This window comes from Podarcis gaigeae, assembly GCF_964106915.1.
Source record: "Podarcis gaigeae genome assembly, chromosome: 1".
NCBI lineage: Eukaryota > Metazoa > Chordata > Lepidosauria > Squamata > Lacertidae > Podarcis > Podarcis gaigeae.
Window position 1 is genome coordinate 3775576 of NC_139678.1, and position 24368 is coordinate 3799943.

Here is a 24368-nt window from a genome sequence, read left to right on the forward strand (position 1 = left end):
CTCTGATCACGCCGCACGGTAACCCCCCGGGACCCCCGGTGGCCGAGAGGCAGTCGAAGCGCTTACCTTCAGGATCTCATGGCTGTTCTCGATTCCTTCTTCATGCCAGGCGTCAAGGATCTGCTCTACCTCCGCGTAGCCCATTCCGTCATCCAGGCTGGAGAAAACGCGGAAGCCGATGGTGCTTGTCATTGCCGAAGGCGTGGTGGTCCGCCTCCCGCATTCATCGAAGGACTGAGAATGGGAGAGAGAGAGAAAGGGAACCACAGGAATGGAGCTGGAAGGGATCTCTAGAGTCATCTAGTCCAGCCCCCTGCAATTATCGGTTGTGCTGAAATTCCAGCCCCCCAAAATTCCACTCCACCTATAAAACTAGCATGTCAGGGAGAAGACTGGTCTGGAATCCTAGATTTCTCAATGAAAGGAACTCTTTTTGACGGAGGAGACGCAGAAGAGGTAGAACTTTAATATTTCCTGAAAACCACTTGGATTTTTACTGCAATCAAGCGGTACATATATTCTGGCTGTTTGTTTTAAACCCAAATAATTATGCTCACTGTGGTAGTTTTTCTGCCTCTCTCATGACGCTAGAACTCAGCAACACCAAATGAATGTTGGGAGATTCAGCAGAGACAAAAGCAAGTATTTCTTCACCCAGTTTAGGGTGGCTTAGGGCCCTCGTATCTACGGGACCACCTCTCCTTGTCTGCCACGCAAAAGGACCTTAAGGTCCATGAATAAGCATAGTTTGGAGGTCCCAGGCCCTAAGGAAGTCAGACTATCCTCCACATAATTTATACGTTAACTTTGCCAACTCCGCATAGCTCATCAGTTTTTCTTGCCATTGTTCTTTCGTTAGGATTTCCTCGTTCTTCCATCCTTGTGAAATCCAACTGATTTTAGACAATTGAGATGGGGTGGGGATACACCTGAGGTTTCTCACCTGCATGGAGAGATGGCGCTTGAGTTGCCTGTAGGGAGTTGAAGCCGAAGGTGGGAGAGGCTTCCCGATTTTGAAGAAGCCGTAGAAAAAGTCTTCGATGCTCATCGTGCCGTCGTGCTCGAGGTTGCGGAAGACGTCCTCTGCCACCTGAGAAGGATCAAAATGCACCCTCAGATAGAGCAGAAAAAGCGGAGAACCACTACTGGCCCCGACTTGGTGGAACGCTCTGTCCCAAGAGACCAGGGCCCTGCAGGACCTGACATCTTTCCACAGGGCCTGCAAGACAGAGCTGTTCCTCCTGGCCTTTGGTTTGGACTCAGTCTCACCCTTATGTTTCCCTCCCCTTATGGTCTTGATTTATCGGCTACTATAATGGGACGCAGGTGGCGCTGTGGGTTAAACCACAGAGCCTAGGACTTGCCGATCAGAAGCTCAGCGGTTTGAATCCCCAGGACGGGGTGAGCTCCCGTTGCTCGGTCCCTGCTCCTGCCAACCTAGCAGTTTGAAAGCACGTCAAAGTGCAAGTAGATAAATAGGTACCACTCCAGCGGGAAGGTAAACCGCGTTTCCGTGCGCTGCTCTGGTTTGCCACATGACCCGGAAGCTGCACGCCGGCTCCCTTGGCCTATAGAGCGAGATGAGTGCCGCAAACCCAGAGTCGGCCACGACTGGACCTAATGGTCAGGGGTCCCTTTACCTTTGTAAATGAAGCTGCATTTTAATTTGCATTTTAACCTGTATTTTAAATTGCCCCCCCCCTTTCCTTGTATTATGTTTTTGCTGTCATTTTATTGCTACAAGCCGCCCTGAACCTGGCTCTGGCTGGGGAGGCTGGGGTATAAATAAATTACTATTATTACTATTATTATTATTATATCTGCAGCCATGGCAGCCAGCCTGAATTGAGAAGAAGGGGAAGGTGCTCAGAACGGGTTACCTGCATGTCAACATTCTGCAAGCCGTACTGTTTGCAAATGGAGACCAGCTTCTTCCTGCTGAGATGCCCATCTCTGGAGATGCCCAAGCTTTCGCAGACCTCGTGCAGCTTCTCCTCTATCCAGTCTTGAGTGGGGGAGATGTTTGGGGAGGCATTCAGGTCGTCGGGATTCCAGAATCTCAGCTGACCTTGAAGGGAAAAAAAGGAAGAATAAGCTGGTCTTGAAAAGGAAACAAGGTTAAGAATAAAAAAATATTACTATTACTATTAATATTAATAATATTGCTAGACAATAATATCTGTCTAGCAACAACTGAATTGATTCTAATATATTTCTCTCCACCCTCCCTTGCTCAGAGAGAGGAACCTGGGGCTGAACTCTGCACTGGAGCCTGATTCTGAGCTTTGCACTCCAGCCTTCCTTGCGAGTTTGCAAAAGAAATTCTGGAGACCACGTGGTGAAGCCACTCAAGGCAGCTAATGTCTTGGGACAGATCCGACCTCTCCATAAAAATCTATATAGCAAGTGTTAGTATGTGGAAGCAACCCAAGAGCATTTTGGGAAATTATCCCAACATTTTAAAATCCCACATTTTGAAATGGCCAGTTTTCAAGGCAGAGTGTGCTAGCTGCTCGTTTTGCAGCTCTGATTCGAAAGCGCAAGAACACTGAACAAAGCATTCATTTCCCACTCTATAGCTGCCCTCGCTAGAGTCCATTACACTTAAAACATTTATTTGTATTTATCAACATAGGAGGAGGGAAACACCTTCTCCCTAACTCCATGAATTAAGACAAGATCCGCAGATCTCTTACCTTCCGCCTCATACTCTTCGCTGTCTTGGGATCTCCAGTGCTGAGAGAGAGAGAGAGAGAGAGAGAGAGAAACAGAAATCAGTTTCCTCTTTCAAATGCAGGTATGGACAGTCTGAAGGACAGGGAAACCCCATTGTTAGCCCAGAACAACAAAACCAATCAAAAGTCTGATTTTGGCACCTTAGGGACTAGTAGATTTATTGCAGAAGATGTTTTAGAAGCCAGACAGGCAGTGCCGGATCTACGTATAAGCTAAACAAGCTATAGCTTAGGGGCCCACTCTCTTGGGAGTCCCCAAAAAATTAAAAGGAAAAAATAACTAGATGTGCATTTCCAAAATATAAGATAAAAAACAAATAAAATAAAACCTACATACAGCAACAGTGTTTTGTGTTGTGTAGGCTCCTGTGATGTAAGTCATTGGCCCTGCCTGCTAGCCTGCTCCCTAAAACATCACTGGTTTGCTCCTTTCTATATACAGCGGTACCTTGGTTCTCAAACTTAATCCATTCCAGAAGTCTGCTCCAAAACCAAGGTGCGCTTTCCCATAGAAAGTAATGCAAATAAATTACCATATGGCATATATTCAACACAAAAAACAGTGACCATTTGTTGTTGACAAAGGACAGCTGGACATATAAAGGGCCCCATTACCTTCAGTAGGGAAGCGGGTGGCACTGTGGGTTAAACCACAGAGCCTAGGACTTGCCGATCAGAAGGTCGGCGGTTCAAATCCCCCCGACGGGATGAGCTTCTATTGCTCGGTCCCTGCTCTTGCCAACCTAGCAGTTTGAAAGCATGTCAAAGTGCAAGTAGATAAATAGGTACCACTCCGGCGGGAAGGCAAACGGTGTTTCCGTGCACTGCTCTGGTTCTCCAGAAGCAGCTTAGTCATGCTGGCCACATGACCCAGAAGCTGTCTGCGGACAAATGCCGGTTCCCTCGGCCAATAAAGCGAGATGAGCGCTGCAACCCCAGAGCCGGTCACGACTGGACCTAATGCTCAGGGTCCCTTTACCTTTACCTATTACCTCCAGTAGCTTAGGGCTGCATCAAACCTAAATCCGGCCCTGCAGACAGGTAATATGTGCTTAGGTGACTGACTCCATGTATTTGACAGCTCCAGACCACAAAAAATTGCACCCCAGTGCTGGGAGCAACTACCCTTTTTTGTGGTCCGGGCAGGGAAAGGATTATGCCTTCTTCTTTGGCGGTCCCTCGTAACCGAGTAATATTGTCTTCCATAAACACGGTTTTAGCAATGAGTCTGTAAGTGACTGTGGAGGCCAATTCTGGATCCACACATCCTTCCACAGTGGGGACATTGGTTTCTGGGCAGGAGTTGATCACGGTGTGGATTTGCCAAGCATGCCTTCCTCTTAGCACGTTTATCCCTTTCGTCCTGAGTTTGAGCGTCTTCCAAGCCCATGTCACCTTTGGTCAAGGCTGTTCTTCAACTGGAGCCCTCACAGGCCAGTGTTTCCCAGTTGTTGGTGTTTATACTACGTTTTTTTAAAGATTTGCCTTGAGAGAGTCTTTGAACCTCTTTTGTTGACCACCAGCATTATGCTTTCCATTTTTAAGTTCGGAATAGAGTCGTTGCTTTGGAAGACGATCATCAGGCATCAGCACAACATGACCAGTCCAGCAAAGTCCACCCCCCAACCACTATTCTCCAGTGTCAGTTGCCCCCCTCCACTCTTGAGGCCATTTATAGCAATGAAGAAGGGGTTCCCGAGGGATCCCCAGTTCCTTGTTACACAAAAGGAGCAGAATAACCAGCTTCCCATCTCTGCCATCCCGTATGGTAGAAAGGAACAAATGTACTAGTCTACCTTGCAGGGGGAGTTGAAACATTTACTGAAATAGCAGAGTTCCAAGTGCTTGAGACAAGCTTTCCCTCCCCACATGATCACACACTGTTTGCAGCAACTTGGAGCCTCTTCTCAGCTGTGACGGCGGGGGGTTGGACTAGATGACCCTCGGGGTCCCTTTGCAGCTCTATGATTCTATGATTCTTCTAGAAAACGGGCAGAGGTAGAGGCCTCAAAACCTCCCTGCACAGCCGCATGGATTTACCCAGCGATGAGCAGCGCCCAGGGCAGGGAGACGAGGAGAAGGAGGAACCCCTTGCCTATATCTAGGAAGCCAGAATCGGTGTCATTCCAAGGACACACCAGCTTGCGTCTCTCTCCTCCGGCTAAACATCTGTCTTTCCACGCAGAACACTTTTAGCTACTGTAGGAATCAGTAGCTCCTCCCCTCTCTCCAAGCGCCAGGCAACGATAATGGCTGGTTTATTTTTAAAACGTGCATCAAAGCAGTTCATACGCGTTTTTGAAATGATACAGCATCCCCTTTCCTCCACTGGGAGATCCACCCCCTCAGCCGCTCACGGAACAATTCACTCCTTATTTATACAAAGCTGCAAAAAACAACAACCCCGCAACAGTCACACACACACACACAACCCAGGCTCAAGCTTCCGAAAGGGCGGAATTGGCCGTTAACGTTCTGCCGTTTAAAAGATGCTCATTTTTTAAAAAAATTGCATTCATGTGACTGATGCATTTGGAAGAAGAGCCACAGAGCACCCGGTAAAAGCTCTGGCGTCACGAAAATAATAATGCTTCTCATTCAGATTACAGCTAAAAATGCCATTAATCTACTGGAGTAGCCATGGAAACTGGATTAGGTCACTCTACTTTTCAGAACTCCTGTTGCATGCTTGGGCTCCATAATTTGAAAGATTAGGAAGTGGAGGGGGGGTGAGGGAGACCCCAAACTCAAGCAGGAAAATACACAGGTCTTGGGCTGAGATCCACTCCCATCATTCAGCCCAGACATGGAGGTCCAGCTCCGAGGGCCTTCTGGCGCTTCCCTCCCTGCGAGAAGCCAAGTTACAGGGAACCAGGCAGAGGGCCTTCTCGGTGGTGGCGCCCGCCCTGTGGAACGCCCTCCCATCAGATATCAAGGCAATAAACAACTATCTTACTTTTAAAAGACATCTGAAGGTAGCCTTGTTTAGGCAAGTTTTTAATGTTTAAGCTATATTTATTTATTTTTTATTTTGAAGGAAGCCGCCCAGAGTGGCTGGGGAAACCCAGCCAGATGGGCGGGGTATAAATAATAAAATTTATTTTTATTTTTATTTTTATTTATTTATTTTTTTTTTTATTATTATTATTATTATTATTATTATTATTATTATTTTCTAAGAACAGAATAGTCTGTGCTGATTGGCAGCACATTTCAGACAGCACATTCCCAGTCCAACCACCAGGGATGCCTGAAACACGCAGAACTCCATCATTGATTATAGCACAGCTCACAAACTCCCCAATGGGAACCCGTCAGGCATAATTTCCTCCCAAAATGCAGGCTCTCCAGGCTCCAACTCCCACCTGCATCGAGGGAGGGTGTGTACCTGACTGAGGTCCACTCCTGATTTCATCTCAGGGACAATCCCAGAGGGCAGGTCATAGGGAATACGTTTTCACAATGATTTCCCAGTGACTTTGGGGTTTGCCTCGAGGGGCTGATTTTGGAAATGCTTAAACATGCACCAAGATTACAGTTTGTGAAGCAGTATATTTTTTAACCATGTTCTTCCAGAACTTTTTAATTAATTTATTCCTGGCATGGAACCTGGGCCCTGACACAGAGCAAACCTACCAAATTCCATTGCTTTCAAATCAGAGGGGGGGGGGTATTTCCAGGAGATAGCTCAGCCTCCCCTCATTTGTCCAGGAAGTAAAATGTAAAAATGACATGTGACAGCCTAATGCCCGATGCACTGAATGCACAGAGGGTTTTGCAAAAAAGAAAGAAGAAAAAAAGCACTCTCTCCAAGGTCACAGATTTGAGCACAGAAACTGGGGGCTGATTTGGCCAACCGAGTTCACAAAGAATCCTAATAATAATTTTTTTTAAGCAGCCTAAAGATTTGCTAAACGTTGTGTCGATCAGCCTGCTCTACTCTAGAGGCAGCGGAATTAAGGAATTAGGGAAAACTGGTTTCTCGTTTTCCTCAAATGACCTGTGATGATAAAAAAAAAAAGAGGCTGGAATGCAGAAAGGAAGAATGCAGGCAACTCTTTCTGGCACCAGACAAAAAGGAAAGAGGGACATTTGCTTTGAATTTCATGAACAAGCTGAAACTGGGAGCAAAAATGATCACACACAGAGAGAAGCTTGTGTATGGCCTTGTCCACTGTGATTCAAAACAAACAAATCCTTTAATAAGGGGCTGCCTAGCGTGGTATCTGGGACCCCATAACATCCTTCAGTGGACATGGATACATTTTTCTCCTTGAAAAAGGCTCAAATTAATTCTGCTGGCTCCATCTTTCACAAGATTGCTTGAAAAGGGGGGATGTACATGTATATAGGGACGCGGGTGGCGCTGTGGGTTAAACCACTGAGCCTAAGACTTGCCGATCAGAAGGTCGGCGGTTCGAATCCCCCCGACGGGGTGAGCTCCCATTGCTCGGTCCCTGCTCCTGCCAACCTAGCAGTTCGAAAACACGTCAAAAGTAGATAAATAGGTACCACTCCGGCGGGAAGGTAAACGGCGTTTCTGTTCGCTGCTCTGGTTCGCCAGAAGCGGCTTAGTCCTGCTGGCCACATGACCCGGAAGCTGTACGCCGGCTCCCTCGGCCAATAAAGCGAGATGAGCGCCGCAACCCTAGAGTCGGCCACAACTGGACCTGACAGTCAGGGGTCCCTTTACCTTTACCTTACAGGTATATACTTTTTCTGGTGGGAGGAGAATTCACTGGGGAAGGAGCATGGGAGTAGCCAAGGGTGGGAGCAGCTGCCCCTCAAATCCTCAAGAAGTCTTGAAAAGTGTTAAAAATACTCAATTAACTGAGGTTCTGCCGCCCTAGCAGAAGCCTGCCCCCTGTAATATCCTCTTTGGGGGGGGGTCTCCCAATTTAAAAAATCCTGGCTGTGCTTATGGAAGAAGCGAGAGAAGTAGCCAGATGTGGAGTCGCATCCATAGCACTCCCTCAAAATCCAGAGGTTTCCACAAGCCCCAAAGGGACTGGCGGCCTCTGGATTAAACCACCCATTTTTCCAGCCTACACAGAGCACAGCAGCAGCATGTTTGTAAAGAGCTGCAGAATATGCGCACTGCCTGGGCTGCACTGGCTCCCGGTGGAGTACAGGGTCAGGTTTAAGGTGCTGGTTTTGACCTTTAAAGCCCTATGTGGCCTAGAACCCACGTACCTACGGGACCGCCTCTCCTGGTCTGCCCCACAAATGACAACACAAGGTGGTTAGACTGGTCTCAACTAGGGCCAGGGCCTTTTCAGTACTGGCCCCGACTTGGTGGAACGCTCTGTCCCAAGAGACCAGGGCCCTGCAGGACTTGACATCTTTCCGCAGGGCCTGCAAGACGTAGCTGTTCCGCCTGCCTTTGGTTTGGACTCTGTCTCACCCTTATGTTTCCCTCCCCTTATGGTCTTGATTTATTGGCTACTTTAAAATGAGGCTGCATTTTAAAATGCATTTTAACCTGTATTTTAAATTGGTTTTTTTCACCTTCCTCTCTTTTCCCCCTATTATGTTTTTACTGTGATTTTATTGGTGTTAGCCACGCTGAGCCCGGCTCTGGCTGGGGAGGGATATAAATAAAATTATTATTATTAATAATATTATTATTAATATTACTACTACTACTACTACACAGCTGGGCCCCTGAGCAGTGACACCAGGTTCAAATTCTGCCTGCGATGTTAACTTGTATGCATAGGGAGATAGCAAGCAATGGTTGCACCTTCCCACATGGGAACAGTCGAAGGGTATGGGCTGGAAGTCACACAGGTGCGCACAATGTGCAAAAATATGTGGGTGTGTCAAGAGCCAGTGTGGTGTAGTGGTTAAGAGCGGTGGACTCGTAATCTGGTGAACCGGGTTCGCTTCCCCGCTCCTCCACATGCAGCTGCTGGGTGACCTTGGGCCAGTCACACTTCTGTGAAGTCTCTCAGCCTCACTCACCTCACAGAGTGTTTGTTGTGGGGGAGGAAGGGAAAGGAGGTTGTTAGCCGCTTTGAGACTCCTTCGGGTAGTGATAAAGCGGGATATCAAATCCAAACTCTTCTTCTTCTCAAGAGAGCAGATGATTCAGCTGGTTTTCTCCTACAGCAGTTGCTTCTAAGGTGCTGCTCTGAAATATATGTGTATATACATGGCTGGGTATGGTTTATATGGATTTGCAATAGTAGCAATGCATAACAAGGAACTTAGGAAGCTGCCGTACTCAGAGTCAGACCACGGAGTCCATCTAGCTCAGGACTGTCTACACTGTGAATGATGTGAATTGAAGCAGAGACGTTTTGCATGGAAAATAGATGCTGTGCCTCTCAGCAAACCAATTAAAATGGTTTCACAAGCAACAATTTCTGAAAGAGTGTGCATATAAATGTATGATCACAGTGTGTGCATATATACAGTGGTACCTCTGGATGCAAACGGGATCTGTTACGAAGCCCTGTTTGCTTCCTGAAGCGAACGCAACCCGCCTCTGCGCGTGCGTGGGTCGCGATTCGCGGTGTCTGTGCATGCGTGTGACGTCATTTTGAGCGTCTGCGCGGGTCGCGATTCGCTGTGTCTGCGCATGCGCGGGTCGTGATTCGCTGTGTCTGCGCATGCGTGTGATGCCATTTTGAGCGTCTGCGTGGGTCGCGATTCGCTGTGTCTGCGCATGCGAGTGACGTCATTTTGAGCGTCTGCGCAGGTTGCGATTCGCTGTGTCTGCGCATGCGTGTGACGTCATTTTGAGCATCTGCACATGCGCGAGTGGCAAAACCCAAAAGTACCACGTTCCGTTACTTCCGGATCGCCGCAGAGTGCAACTGGAAAACGCTCAACCCGAAGCTACTTTAACCCGAGGTATGACTGTATATGTCTCATTTTTATTACACATGCTATAGTATCTTTCCAAATAAACCCTGTGGGGTGTAGGCCAGTTTCTTAGAATTCCCTCCCTAGATAAGATTCTTTGTCCTCTAACCTTAGGAGGATGCAACTGTTGAAGGTTTAGGGAAAGGGAATGCAGCGGAGACTAATAATAATAATAATAATAATAATAATAATACACCTTACAAACAGCCACAAAAGTTTTAAGGAGAATTGGAGGGGGGGGGAACCAGGGGAGAAATACAAAAAAAACATGTGAGGCTTTTTTGCACAACGTTTCTCCGCCCCCTACCACAAAAAAGGCCATCTCAAAGAAAGCCACCAAAACTTTCCGAAAATCCGCACAATTTGCAGGAAGATCCTGTGAGCACCTGCCAACTTCGGTTTAATTCTTTTTTTTTTTAAAAAAAAAAATTACATTGTTTTAATGAAAATTCCAGTTCTCAAGCTTTTCCCATACAAAAACTTCAAAATAAATGCCTCATTGGGCTGGAGCAGTAAAAGGCAATGGTTCACCAATCTGATCTGCAGTCCAAAGTGCAGAATACAGCTGCGTAGGCACTAATTTCAATTTCTTCCAGGAACGTCCAAATTAATCACTCCCCTCAAATTTCTAATTTTTAAAATTCACAAGATTTGCAGAGATATATTATTACAAGCTTGGCTTTGAACAATTCTAACACAACACACAATTTAATAGTCACATTAGGCAACAGTCACAAGAGGGGCAACTTACTATACTTTTAATGTACTACTGTAAGACCTCTTCCTATTCAAATGAAGGGTGTACGTAATTTTATTTTGGTTTAATCCTGAGACCAATTGCCGGGAGCAGAGCTGGCCATCAAAGCTCTCCCAATGGCAATCCAGTTGCTTCTGCAAGCATCCCCTCTTAGCCCGCTCAGATTAAGGGCCCCCCTTTGTATCCAGACACCAACCTCCTTGGCTGGCTTAGCTCCACACAAACACACACACACACACACACACACACACACACACACACACACTTCCTCATTACCATAGCCCAAGATCAAGACAAGAGCCCATTGTGAAGAGGAGGCAAATGAGGCGAGAGGTCAAGCCACCCCCAAAATGGCGCCCCAGAAGGCAAGCCGTCGGCCGGGAGACAAAAGGGGGTGCTTCCAGGGGCTCCGTTGTCACTCCAGGTATCCTGGCCCAGATGGCCGTTGTTCTGCAGCTGGATGGAGGTCACGCGCATTACTAGCTCAGCCGCCCTGGATTCCAGGAGCGCATTATTCCAATAGACGCCCAGCCCAGCCCTCGCTGCCTGGAAGAACAGATGGCCCCCAAGTTGCACAATGACCAGGCTCAAGACCCGTAGAAGCATCTGCATTCTCGCCCAGAGAAATCTCCTCGCCCTCCCAGCTCCCACCCGGCCATCTGCTGCCGGAAGACGGACCTTTTCTTCTCTCCAGGAATATATATTGTCAATTAAAAGAGGCCGGGGTGGGGCTGGGGAGCTGGCCCCCAGTGAGCTTTGTCTCACAGCACAAACACACATGTTTTTTGGGAGGGAGGCCCTGCGATAAATCAAGAGCCCGGTTATGGGTTCGAGTGGCAGGCCTGAAGGCACGTGCGCTGGGCTGTTCCTCTTGCTGAACTGTGCAAATTTGCTTTGGTTTGTTTCTTTTTTCATGGCAGCGCTTAGATGCTGCTTGCTTGCAATAAAACCTCTAAGTGGCTTACAAAGAAACCTGCCGGCGTTAAAATGACCGGTAAGAGAAAGCTGAAAGCAAGTATATAAAAACTGAAATCAGGAGCGAGCGAAAGTGAGTGGAAGACATGCCAGAATTTTATAGGTGTGGAAGGCTTGCGACAACAAGAAGTTTCAAGCAGACACAAAAAAGGGTATAGTTTTGTCAGTAGGTAAGGAGCTCCAAAATCTGGGTGTTGCCACGCTAAAATATTGATTTCTTACAATATTCTTACACTGCAACAGGACCAGTGCCATACTTTGGGGATTTGGTATCCTGTTTTATGGCTTTATATTGATTTATTGTCTTTGTTTCATATATTTTATGTTGCACACCAGTTTAACTTTAAAAAAAATATATGAATAAGTTTATTTAACTTAGTATTTAACATTAAATAACAACAATACAGTTGTACCTTGGTTTACGAACTTAATCCATTCCAGAAGTCCGTTCTTAAACCAAAGCGTTTTTAAACCAAGGCATGCTTTCTCAAAGCAGCAGGGGACTCAATTTATAAATGGAACACACTCAACATGTTCTGCTTCCAAGACAAAGTTCACAAACCAAAACACTTCCTTCTGGGTTTGCAGCATTCTTAATCTAAGCTGTTCTTAAATCAAGGTGGAGATAGGAAGTCATTACTTGAAACAATGTAACGATTTAATTTGTAAAAAATTGGAAATTCAATAAAAATTATACAGTCGTACCTTGGAAGTTGAACGGAATCCGCTCTGGAAGTCTGTTTGACTTCCAAAACGTTCGGAAACCAAAGCGCGGCTTCTGATTGGCTGCAGGAAGCTCCTGCAGCCAATCGGAATCCCTGTCAGACGTTTGGCTTCCAAAAATAGTTCACAAACTGGAACAGCCACTTCCGGGTTTGTGGCGTTCGGGAGCCAAAACGTTCGAGAACTAAGCTGTTCGAAAACCAAGGTACGACTGGATAGGGAAAAGAGAACATTACATGTGAATAAGCGTACAAGTGTATAGCTCAACTATTGTGTACCTGGATTATACATTCAAATGGAACGTGTGAAAACCCCTTAGTTGCCACTGCTGCCTAGCAAGTCACACTCTGGCTGCCCCACCCATCCCATAATGACAACTTAACACCCTCAAATAAAACCTTCAATGTAAGAAGAGGCTGCTGGATCAGGCCAGTGCCCCATTTAGTCCAGCAACCCATTCTCACAGTGGCCAATCAGATGCTTGTGGAAAGCCTGGAAGCAGGATTCGAACACAACACACACTTCTCAATAGAGGAGGCAGAACATAGCTAACCTTCCCATTCAGAGACAGCATCTTTCTCTATGCCAGGAGAATGGAAATGATCAGGAATTGTGTTAGAGCACCACTGCACATTGATCCAGAGCCAGTATCAGAAATAAGCAAACATATGCAAATATTTGCTTAATGAGCATTGCTTCCATGTACTGCAGAATGTTGTTTTCTTGGCAAGGAATCTTGATAAGCCGAGCATGCCCAGAGCACAGAAAATAATCCTACATCTTGGGAGAAAGAAAAAGTGCATGACCGTTCAGAACAGCTGCTAATAGTGTCAAGAGGGAACAGAAAAGAGCGGACTTCAAAATTGGAGGCTGTTCTGTTTTGCCCTGGCATGAGAGGATAAGGGGTCTGCTCTCTTTTTGCAATTAAAGCAAGCATTAAAAAAAGGTAAAGGACCCCTGACAGTTAAGTCCAGTCGCGAATGATTCTGGGGTTGCGGCGCTCATCTCGCTTTTCTTGCCGAGGGAGCTGACGTTTGTCCGCAGACAGTTTTTCCGGGTCATGTGGCCAGCAGGACTAAGCCACTTTTGGCAAAACCAGAGGAGTGCACAGAAACGCCATTTACCTTTCTGCTGGAGCGGTACCTATTTATCTACTTGCACTGGTGTGCTTTCGAACTGCTAGGTGGGCAGGAGCAGGGACCGAACAACGGGAGCTCACCCCGTCGCGGGGATTTGAACCGCCAACCTTCTGATCGGCAAGCCCTAGGCTCTGTGGTATAGACCACAGCGCCACCCGCGTCCCAGCATGGAGACCCCCCAAAACAGGGGAAATATTGGGATGTTCCCAATGTGAGTATACCCAATGGTTAAATCGTTCCTAGGGCACCCAACTACTGTAGTAAAACGCTGAGAAAGAAACTGAACAATACTACAGTGGATGGGCAAGTGGAGAGTTTCCAACTGAAAGGAAAACCCGCCTCCTTAATTATTCCATTCCCCAAGGCATTTTGGGCTTGTCTACTTGGAAACACCCTATGAATGAAGTCATTTTTCATAGCTGGTGAATATCCAAAAGAGCATCGCATTCGCGAAGGATTCGCAAGGAGTCATTCACAGAAGCTACCAACTGGCCAACATCAATGTTAGACCTCAAGCTTCAACGTCCAATTGCCTCCCCAAAACTGCATACAATTTGCAAGGAATACAACTCTACCTCTCTGCTGAGACTTCCCTTTCTGCTTTGGTCTTCTTGCAGAAGAAGGACCCGCAACTGACCAACGCCAAGGTCTTTTTTCTTCTCGGCTATTCCCCACACAACTGCAGTGTTTGGGGGGCCCCAGAATGACGAATGAAATCGTCATTCCCCCCATGGTCTGAGGGTCCCCCACACCTACTTTAGAGGTCCCCATGGTCTGCCCCATGGTCTGAGGGTCCCCCAAACCTACTTTAGAGGAGTTTCGCAACTTGACCCTTTCCAGACAGCCTCCCCAGGCCAACTTACTCCAGCTAGGGTAAACCTTAACTCCCATAGTAATGTCAGATCTGCTTTCATGGCAGAGCCGGCCCTACCGTTAGACTAAGATTTCTGGTGTCATGAACGAACACTTACTTGTTTCTATTCCATGTTTACTTTCAGGGACAAGGAGATGTTCTTGTGGGATTTCCTGCCTCAGGGGCCAAATTAACCTGGCCAGCCTTGGATCCTAATCCCCAGGATGGAGGAACGAGGGCTGCTATTTCTGATTCTGCTTCAGGCAGCAAAATATATTGAGCCAGCCCTGGTAGCGCGGCATTATGGGTTTGAAGAATCTATACAGGCAGGGCGGGTGATGTGGTTCTTTCTGCACACCAGTTGGGCAAGGGAGACCTTTGTTTGGGAAGTAGCCACATCGCCATTGGCCTGTCTAAGTTCCCCTAAATATGGATGTTGCCTAGGACTGCCATAAGTCCAGAATTTCCTGGACATATCTGAGATTCATCCGTCGGAAATAGCATCTGGGCAGAATTTTCAAAAATCAGTAAAAATGTTTGGGAAAACCTAGCCATATGGCAACCCAGTGTTGATTTTTGTGTGAATTTTCTTTAAAAATAGCTCAAAAACTTCAATTATTTTTTTTGAGATTTTGCAAAAAATCCAGTTTTTCACTTTTTGAAACCCTGATGTTGCCTCACACTAAGTCAGATCATTGGTCCATGTAGCTTACTACTGTCTGCACCAACTGGCAGAAGTTTCCCAGGATTTCATGCAGGTATCCCTCCCTGTCCTACCTGAAGATGCTAAGGATGGTCTATATCCTTCTACATGCAGAGCAGCTGCTTCAACACAGAGATACGGCCCTTTGCTGCTCAAGGAAATCTCTCCCCAAGGACCTGCCCACCCAAATTCTGGAGACAGCACCTACCTGCATATTGCTAAATAGATTGATTATTAGAACCCCATGGAATGTTCTCCCATCAGATGACAAGGAGATAAATAACTATACAACTTTTAGAAGACATTGGAATGCAACCCTGTATAGGAATGTTCTAAATGTTCTGTATGTTTTTATATTTGTTGAAAGCTGCCCAGAGTGGCTGGGGAAACCTATTCAGATGGGCAGGGTACAAATAATAATAATAATAATAATAATAATAATAATAATAAGCAGTTCACAACAGACTCTCTCCTCCAAAGGGTGCTTATTATCTTTGCCAATCCTCCATCACTCACAGAAGGGGGATCAGCACATTTTCAGCTGCTTTGTCTAAAAACTGCCAAATGAAATTTGGGGAGGGACCTTTCGACGACATATTGATGAGATCTCATTAGGCACTTAATAAATCCTCGCCGGGCGAAAGGGGGAATCGCTTGGCACCAGCCTGCTGGGGTTAGGGAAGGAACAGGGCCGCCAACCAATTCCCTTAATTGACTGGCCTTGTTAATTGACTAACCTTTTACACCCATTTTTACAACTAATAGAGAGGAGTAAAATTCAGAGCGCAAGGCTCCCGGCCTGAGCATCCCTCTGGGAGGCGTCTCACCATTAATTCCAAGGTCAGCGCAGTCCATGGGGCCTGCTGGGGAGATGGATTAGTCTCTCTGTGTTGGGAAGAAAATCCATTATCGAGGGCACAGCTGTAAGAACCAGCTTGTTCACCCAGTTTCACAAGGGCTTGTTCAGAGACCCCGCTGGTTGGTAAAGGCCGCTTACACAAGATCAGCTTCGGAGGGGAAGGAATATGCCAAACTAGAGGGGCGCAGCGCCCGATGGAGTGCTAAATAACTCACGCCATCAATGCCAGGATTCACACTTGCGCAGTAGAAATTCCTCCCCTTCTCCTCTCCCCACGCGACTCCGAAATCTGTTCTGTGGGTTCCCCAAATCTTCCAGATCAGATTTGAGGAGGGTGTGCATGCAGGGGGAGATTTGCACTGGGCAAGAACAAATCTTCATGGAAGCAGAAAGAGTGCGATGGAGACCCCCCAGTGTTGGAAAGACCTCTTGGTCACAACTCTCATCTGAAGGCCCAAAGACTAGCTGAGATATGGGGATCTCACAATCCAACCGTGTTCAGGACTGGATTTTGGTGAGTTGAGATTGATTGATAGATGATAGATAGATAATAGTGTTATAGGGGGATTTTCCTCTGGTGGCAGATGACAGAAGACTGACACCATGAGACCGGTGTAAAACCAAATTAAATAAGGACTTTATTTCAAAGCAACACACAGCAAAGCTTGTGGGTGTTTTTCCTGCAGGCAGAGTTCAAACTGCAGCTTTTCTCCTTTTGTAGTCATGGCCAGCTGTACCCAATCAGCCCAGACCTTACAGAAAACTGTTCTAAAGGTACAAACATGTTTCTGTGCAGAATGTATCCCAATAGATAGATGGATGGGGGGAGGGAGGGAGAGGAAGGGAGGGAGAGAAGCCACTACCTAAATCAGACATGTCCAAAGTCCATTTCGGGGTCCTAATCCGGCCTGCCGGTTGGTTTAATCCAGCCCCTGTGACAGTTTATTTCCTGGGGTAAAATCCTTAAAAAAGCTGAACAACTTCAATCCTAAAAAAAGGTCAACACATATGTTGACTTCATCAAATCTGGCCCTCTTTGAAAAAAATTTGGACACCCCTGACCTAATTCTAAACTATACCACTTAGAGATGATTGTAATTAAGTGGTATAGAAATTTAAGTCCATAAAAGAGAGAAAAAATGCCTTGGGCGCAGCAATGATGCTAACAGCAATTTATTTTCAGATATACCAGTTTTAAAAGGAATTGCGTTGTTTCTTCAACACCCTTTGTGCAGAGGCATTCACAGTCCAATGAAATTAGCCCAATGAAACGAAAGTCATCAAGAGGTGTCAACTCAAGGTCAGGCAATCCTCAAGGCTTGCTCACACCAGCAAGCAAATCCCCTGGAGCCTGCAACATCAAGTAGTTACATGCATGTGCAAATGCGATTCCGCTCACACGCTCATCAGCAAGGCACATGGCTTGTGGGACACCTGTCCTCTGCCCCACTTTCCAGCAAAGCTATCCAGGCCAGTGATCTCACACCACATTTATTTCCAGCGATTGCTCTCAGGCCATCCCGAGGGAGCTGGAAGAAATCTCCTCCCCCTCATCAAAACGACACCTTCTTATCAGGCACCAAGGCCAGTCCAGTCCACAACTCAATTACCAGCTTTCACTGATTCAGAAGCTGGGACTCTCAGCCCCAGCCAACATGGTCTAAATGTGTCAATCTGTTCGGAACACCCTCCAGCCCCCAGGCGCAATCACATCCCTTTTCTTGTCCTAGCATCTCAGTAAACAACTTTACCCAAGAGAAATCTCTTTTTGCCAACTTTACTCACATAGTGGGGGGAGATTTTTTTGGCAGGGGTTCGGGTTCGGGTTAGATCTGTGGAGGGGGTGGCTGAAGCTCACACGTGGCATCCACCACAGTTCCTCTGGTTTGCAAAGGTTCCCCCTGGCCCCAAAGACGGACAGCTATGATGAAGAGATACCTGCTGAATGCTCCAAAGACTGGAGAATGTATTTCTACTTTCTCAGATCCTCAAGCCGTTTCTGCTCTTCCAACAGCAGCTCTGCTGCTCAGCTCAGAATGCGCATGGCAGGAAGCATGTTGCTGTGGCAAAGAGCCAAAGGGAAATGCTGACCTTGTATCCCTTCCAGCTCTTGCCACCAGGCGCTGTGAGTTACCAATCAGCCTCACCTGTGTGGCTTCACCTTGCCTCTTCTGAACAAACTTAGGAAGGCCCCAGTCCTGCAAAGTCCTATTGGTCGCAGGGCCTGGCTCCTGCATGCACTCCTGACAACAGGAGGCTGGACTTGGTGGGCCATTGGCGTGGTCCAGCAGGCCTTTCTTGTGTTCCTGCCACTTGTCATGACAGCCTGCATTTCACTTGGGCATTAGGAAGAAAAACTAATTGTAACATGATGGGGAAGACCTAGCTCTGTTGCTCTTTGAGCAAACAACAACAACAACACACCTTTCTGTGTTGACCTTTAAAGCCCTAAACGGCCTCCGTCCAGTGTACCTGAAGGAGCATCTCCACCCCCATCATTCTGCCTGGATGCTGAGGTCCAGTGCTGAGGGCCTTCTGGTGGTTCCCTCACTATGAGAAGCAAAGCTACAGGGAACCAGGCAGAGGGCCTTCTCGGTGGTGGCACCTGCCCTGTGGAACGCCCTCCCACCAGATGTCAAAGAGATAAACAACTACCTGACATTTAGAAAACATCTGAAGGCAGCCCTGTTCAGGGAAGTTTTTAAAGTGTGACATTTCGATGTATATTTAATTTTTGTTGGAAGCCACTCAGAGTGGCTGGGGAAACCCAGCCAGATGGGCGGGGTACAAATAATAAATTATTATTATTTCTGCCCTTTGTTAAAAAGGGACCTCTGCAGACAAGATTCAAAACGGTTGAGCAACACAAGTTGTGTCGTGGGAGACTGGAAGATGGCAACAAGGTGAAGGACTTGGGACCACACACCGGTGGGAAAGGGGATGAGGTATCAGCATGTAAGAAGGAACACACACACACATGACTGTGCTGTGGAAAGCAAAATCAGCACAGGGTGTTTGCTTTTTGAAGATCCTGGCAGTGAGGAGATATTGTAACGATTCTGGGGAACGCAGCATCCTGCTCACATGCCAGAGCTGAAAGTGCCCCCTTTGCCCTAGATGCCTCCCGCTGTGGAGTCACTAACTGTGCTGGTCCCGGGCAGAAGGTTGGTATAGTCAAAGTCCGGTCCTGGGTCAATAGCCTGGAAGCAGTTCCGAAGGAGTGGGGCGAGGTCCGAAGCAGGAAGCCGGGCGGGGACAGGAACACTGGAGGGACAGGACTGGATGCTGGCCAAAACAGCTCTTCATCGACGTTGCTCCCGCAACCTGGGACCGGGCTCACTGGCCTTTATCCTCTCTGAGGCCAGGGGCGGCCCCGGCCCCCAGGAGACCCGCCTCTTCTGGCCTTAAGGCAAGCACTCCTCCTGGGAGAAACCAGTTCCCTTCGCCTCTCTGCCCTGAGCCTCTGCAGTTCAGGAGAGGCTGAAGGGTTACTGGGCCCAGGGGGAGACTCACCTGCAGGCACTGAGTCCTCAACCACCTCTGGAGCCAGAGTGGAATCACCTGGTGCCTGCTCCTGAGGATCCGGCACAGGTGCAGGCACTTCAGAATCAAGGCCCTGCCCCAGTTCAGCCGGCCCTGGAGGCGGGGACTCCTGTGCAGGCTGGGATTCCTCTGGTTCAGCCTCTGAATCGGAATCCCAGGCCATCACACTAACCAAGGTTGTCACTCATCAAGAGAGGGTGCAGTGGGCACATGGGACGGTGTCGCGAGTCCAGAGTCCAGCAGCAAGCAGGACACAGAGTCAGAGGCTGCAGTCACCGGCCAAGGATCAGGCTGAGGCTCTTGGAGATCAGGAGGTCACAGAGCCTGAAGCGGACAGACAGGAGTCCACAGAACCATCTCCCACACTGCCAGGGTGAGAACCAGGACTCTCGTGGGCACCTTCCTCCGATCTTGGGGAAGCAGATGCCTCCCAAAGCATCTCACTGGTGTAGCAGCGTAAGAAGTACAGGGGTGGGAGGCCTTGGAGCCAAGGATCGCGGAGCCTGACAGACAGACAGGAGGTGGGACAAGCAGAGGCCTTTGTTGGAGCAACTTGCTCAGTCGGAGCTCTCCATGGTTCTGAAATTTCTGAGCCTGCCTTATCCCATCAGGACCAACACCAGGCCAAATGGGGGGGGGGGGGAGGAGGATTGATTGAAATATGACAGCACTTTTGCAAGGTCAGTTCTCCAACACAGATATCTGGCGTGCAGAAAAGGGCTACTGGAATTTTTCTGCTGATAGACGGTGGAGGGCTGGGCAAGCAGAACTTGGGAACTCTAGGACTGCCTCTTTCCATATGAACCTACCCGGACCATGAGATCATCTCCTGAGGCCCTTCTTCGTGTGCCTCCTCCTCAAGAGGTCCGGAGGGTGGCAACACGAGAACGGGGCCTTCTCTGCAGTGGCTCCCCGTCTGTGGGATGCTCTTCCCAGGGAAGTTCGCCTGGCGCCTTCATTATACAGCTTTAGGTGTCAGGCAAAAATGTTCCTTTTTAACCAGGCCTTTGGTTGATCTGATGTACATCCTACACCCTTTTAAAATGTGGCTCTTTTTTGCGGGGTCTGTGTGTGGGTGTATTATTGGGTTATTGTTTTTATTCTGATTTTATATATTGTGATCTTTTTTGTGAACCGCCTAGAGACTTCCAGGTATAGGACGGTATATAAATTCAATAAATAAATAAGAACAAGAACAGCTGGTTTCACACATGCTTGTCAGGAGTAATTCTCAGTCCTCCCTGCGTTACAGGGGGTTGGACTAGATGGCCCTTAGGGTCCCTCCCAACACTACAATTCTATGATCCCCCTAGTGAGGCAGCCTCTTCTATATGCTTTTGCTCAAGACCAATCATGTCAGAAACAAGCAAACCACCATATAAATAGGTAGGTCTCCAGGGGGTTTAAATACAGTTCTGTCAACAGGGTGATAAACTTGACACAACAATTGGAGACCATAAACTACCTTAAATGCACACAGGGACACGGACACACACATGCACACACACACGCACTCAGTCTGAGCTCCCATCGTGACTCTCTTTATCCACCAAGGTTGCTTTTAAGATCCTTTACCTCCTCGCAGTCATTGTTGGAGATGCAAGATGGCTGGGCTTCCTCATTCAGAGGCTCGATCACTGTCACCTCCGCAAAGTCCTCCACGGATTTCTGAAACTCCGGCAGAGATCGCCTCCCATAGCGCTTCCCACCTTTGATGTATTTGGGTTGGGCTTCTGGGGAAGAATCTGCAAGCAAGAAATGGAATCCGAGATGTTAGGTAATCTCTCCAAGAAGAGATGCCCCTGCCCTGGGAGGGATGCAAGAGTTTTCTTATTCCTCTGGGAACAGAGGAAGCTGCCCTATACTGTGTCAAGCCATTGGGTCCACTTAGTTCAGTATTGCAGGCACGGACTGGCAGTTGCTCTCCAGGGCTGCAGGCAGCAGACATTCCCAGTCGTACCTGAAGATGCCAGGAACTGAACTGTGCAACTTCTGCTGAAGGAATGGGTTTCCCAAATCTAAAATCTGACTGTGCAGTCAGTCTGAAACGGGCACCCAAATCCCATTTTTCCTTCTCCAAGGGTGCATTAGCTAAAAAACATTAACTTGAGCTCTTGAGCAAATGTATAAAAGGAACCCAGCTTTATAAACAAAGCTCTCTCCTTTATCAGTCCGTGACTCCTAATGAATGGCCTTGTCAGTTCCAAAGTGGAGCAGGGATGACACACCTGGGTCTTATCTTACATCCTGACCACACTGACGCACAGACCTTGTCAGCCCCCCGGGAACGGTGCCAGGAGTGCTCTTAGAGTTGGTGACCTTCTTACCCCAAGATAAGGAATACAGGAACACCCTTTTATGGTCAAGAGTACAGGAGCAGGAACATCTGTGATGTCAACTTACGTGTATAAGCTGACGTGTCTGGATTCCTGGGGAAGGGGGGAGAGGGTGCCTGGAGGACATATATACTGCATGGAATCTCTCATTTCTTTGGACTTGCTGTGGACTGACCACGCAAGTGACTTCTGCTATCCGGAGAGCGGAATAAACTCTCGGAACCAGACCTCGGTGTCATTTGACTTCCTTCCTCCTGTCCCGGAGCAACGCAGAGCCCACCAATCGGTAAAGTCTAATAAGGCTACACTGCAATGCAAAGCAGGTGCTTCCAAACTGAGCTGAGCTGAACCCAAACCAACCAACAGACCCCACCGGGATCTGAACCCAGGATTTCCTGTTTACCAAACAAGCCCTTTGACCAACTAAGCTACTTTTCTGCACCAGCCTATGCCTGAACTCACTTGCAAGAAACCGCGGGAGAAATGTGACAATCTCCCCAGAGCCAACAACTTTTTGGCATCAGGTGAAGGTGTTTTTATTTAGCCAGGCCTTGGACCCTGTTATTGGCCTTTCATGCCGTTGTGGCTACAACCTGCTTTCCTCCCCGCTAGGCTTTTTGTTGAAATCTGATGTTTTTAAGAATGGTTTTATTCTGGGGCCTCTCCAAAGAGCAAAAGGGCAAAAAATAAACCGATCGTAAAATTGCAAGGATTCAGCAGCATGAGATGAGGAGACAGAAAGACGGGGCACATATTAGAATACTCTGAGAAATCCTTTGGAAGCCCAGCCTTAGAGCCCCTCCAGTGTCGCCGTGGCGATCCCTTTTATACAAATTCCCTCTCCGAGCTTGTTAGTGCAAATGTATTCGGCAGCTTAGCTATGCAATGAATTATAAAATACACAGGACCAGGAACCCTTTGATATCCTCTCTCTCTCTCCCCCTCCCCGACTTCCCCGGACTTGCACCCCATCCATGCATATTGCAAACCCTGGGGAACGCACGCTGGCGTGCGGGTGTTTGAACAAGGCAATTTTAACAAGATTTCCTGCAGCTGGAGCCTGGACATGAAAGCCATGCGATGAAGTGCACAGATAGGGAAAATCAGAAACGAGACAGGCTGATTAAATAAGACCCAGAAGAACAAAAGCAAACCTTATCATCACCATTAAAGCTGGGCTGCTGGCAGTTGCTAGCCTACAGACTCTCTCTGCCATGTTAGCTCTGGTAGATTCTCTATGGCCCGTTCATTTTCTTGCTTTGCCTTGAAAAATTGGGGTGGGGGTGGGGGGGTTATTTCATTACAGCAAAACGCAATTGGATTTCTCCAAAGCAGAGAGAAGCTAATCCACCATGGTGTGTGTGTCCTGTGCCAGGAGAGATCTGGGGGGAATTGCCAGGGCACTGTGACAACAGACCTCCTCGCGAGACCTAGCCCAGGTTTTCTTCAGCTAAAGCAACAAAGGAAGTCCTGCTCAGCTATGCCAGAATCCCCTTGGGACAACAACTGCAACTCAAACTATTGAAGGAATGAGTTTGCCTGCACCTATTCAGATTACAAGTGGGGGTCCACATAGAGTCATAGTCGGAATCTCCTTTCTCGTAATTTGAAGCCATGGGTTCGAGTCCTGCCCTCCAGCCTGTGCCATCTTCCATGTGACAGCCTCTAGATACAGTGGTATGTCGGGTTAAGTACTTAATTCGTTCCGGAGGTCCGTTCTTAACCTGAAACTGTTCTTAACCTGAAGCACCACTTTAGCTAATGGGGCTCCTGCTGCCGCCACACTGCTGGAGCATGATTTCTGTTCTCATCCTGAAGCAAAGTTCTTAACCTGAAGCACTATTTCTGGGTTAGCGGAGTCTGTAACCTGAAGCGTATGTAACCTGAGGTACCACTGTATTTGAAGATGGCTATCATCTCTCCTCTCAGTCTTCTCTTCTCCAGGCTAAGCATACCCAGCTCCTTCAACCGTTCCTCACAAAGCTTGGCTTCTAGACCCTTGATCATCTTAACTGCCCTCCTCTACACACCTTCCAGCTTGTCAACATCCTTCTTAAATTGTGGTGCCCAGAACTGGATACAGGACTCCAGGTGTGGTCTGACCAAGTCAGAAGAGAGTGGGACTGTTACTTCCCTCGATCTGGAGACTAGAATTCTGTTGAGGCAGCCTAGGATAGCATTAGCTTTTTTTGCTGCTGCATCACACTGTGGACTCATGTCAAGCTTGTGATCCACTAAGACTCCTAGATCCCTTTACCCATGTACTGCTAGCAAGCCACATGTATGACTAGTAAGCCTGGTGACTGAATGCTCTTCCATAAAGTCCACACATACATGCATCTTTCCAGATAACGCTAGAAGACAGGGAGGAAGCTTGGCTCTGCCCTCGCTGGTCCTGGAAGGATCCTTTTAAAAAGTCCCATATGCTCAGAGACTTTGCGCCTCTTCATTGGGGGAGATAGGAAGCCCAGAGCACTTGTTCTTTAGATGTCCCTTTTAGGAAGAGGCACGGAGTGAGACCATTGATCCCCTGCTGGTGGGGCTCGCTGACCTCTCGGAAAAGCAAAAATTCGACCTTTTCCTGTTAGGCAAAGATCAGAAGACGCCCCGGATGGGCGCCAGATTCTGTGTACAGATCTGTAGGTGCAGACCATCCCCCGACTCAAACTACCGTATTTTTCCTTCTATAACACGCAGATTTTTTCTCCTAAAAAGGAAGGGGAAATGTCTGTGCGTGTTATGGAGCGAATGTGTGGTCCCTGGAGCCAAATGGTGCAAGGGGAGGCAAAAAAAAGCAGGCAAAAATCGCGCGTCTCCTAGAAGGGAAAGCTGAAAAGAGGAAGTGGCTGCTTTCCTGCATTCTGCCTCAGGGTCT

General features: G+C 47.8%; 1 protein-coding gene across 1 annotated transcript in view; it reads right to left on the reverse strand.

Annotated features, from left to right (window-relative positions):
* Positions 1–24368, reverse strand: part of NIN (ninein) — a 116818-nt gene that overhangs the window by 46250 nt on the left and 46200 nt on the right. The window contains exons 5-9 of the mRNA XM_083753789.1: positions 20733–20902; positions 2697–2736; positions 1881–2068; positions 944–1090; positions 67–234 (exon numbers count right to left, since the gene is read on the reverse strand). Coding sequence (XP_083609915.1) covers positions 67–234; positions 944–1090; positions 1881–2068; positions 2697–2736; positions 20733–20902 — 713 coding nt within the window. The remainder of the gene's footprint in view (positions 1–66; positions 235–943; positions 1091–1880; positions 2069–2696; positions 2737–20732; positions 20903–24368) is intronic.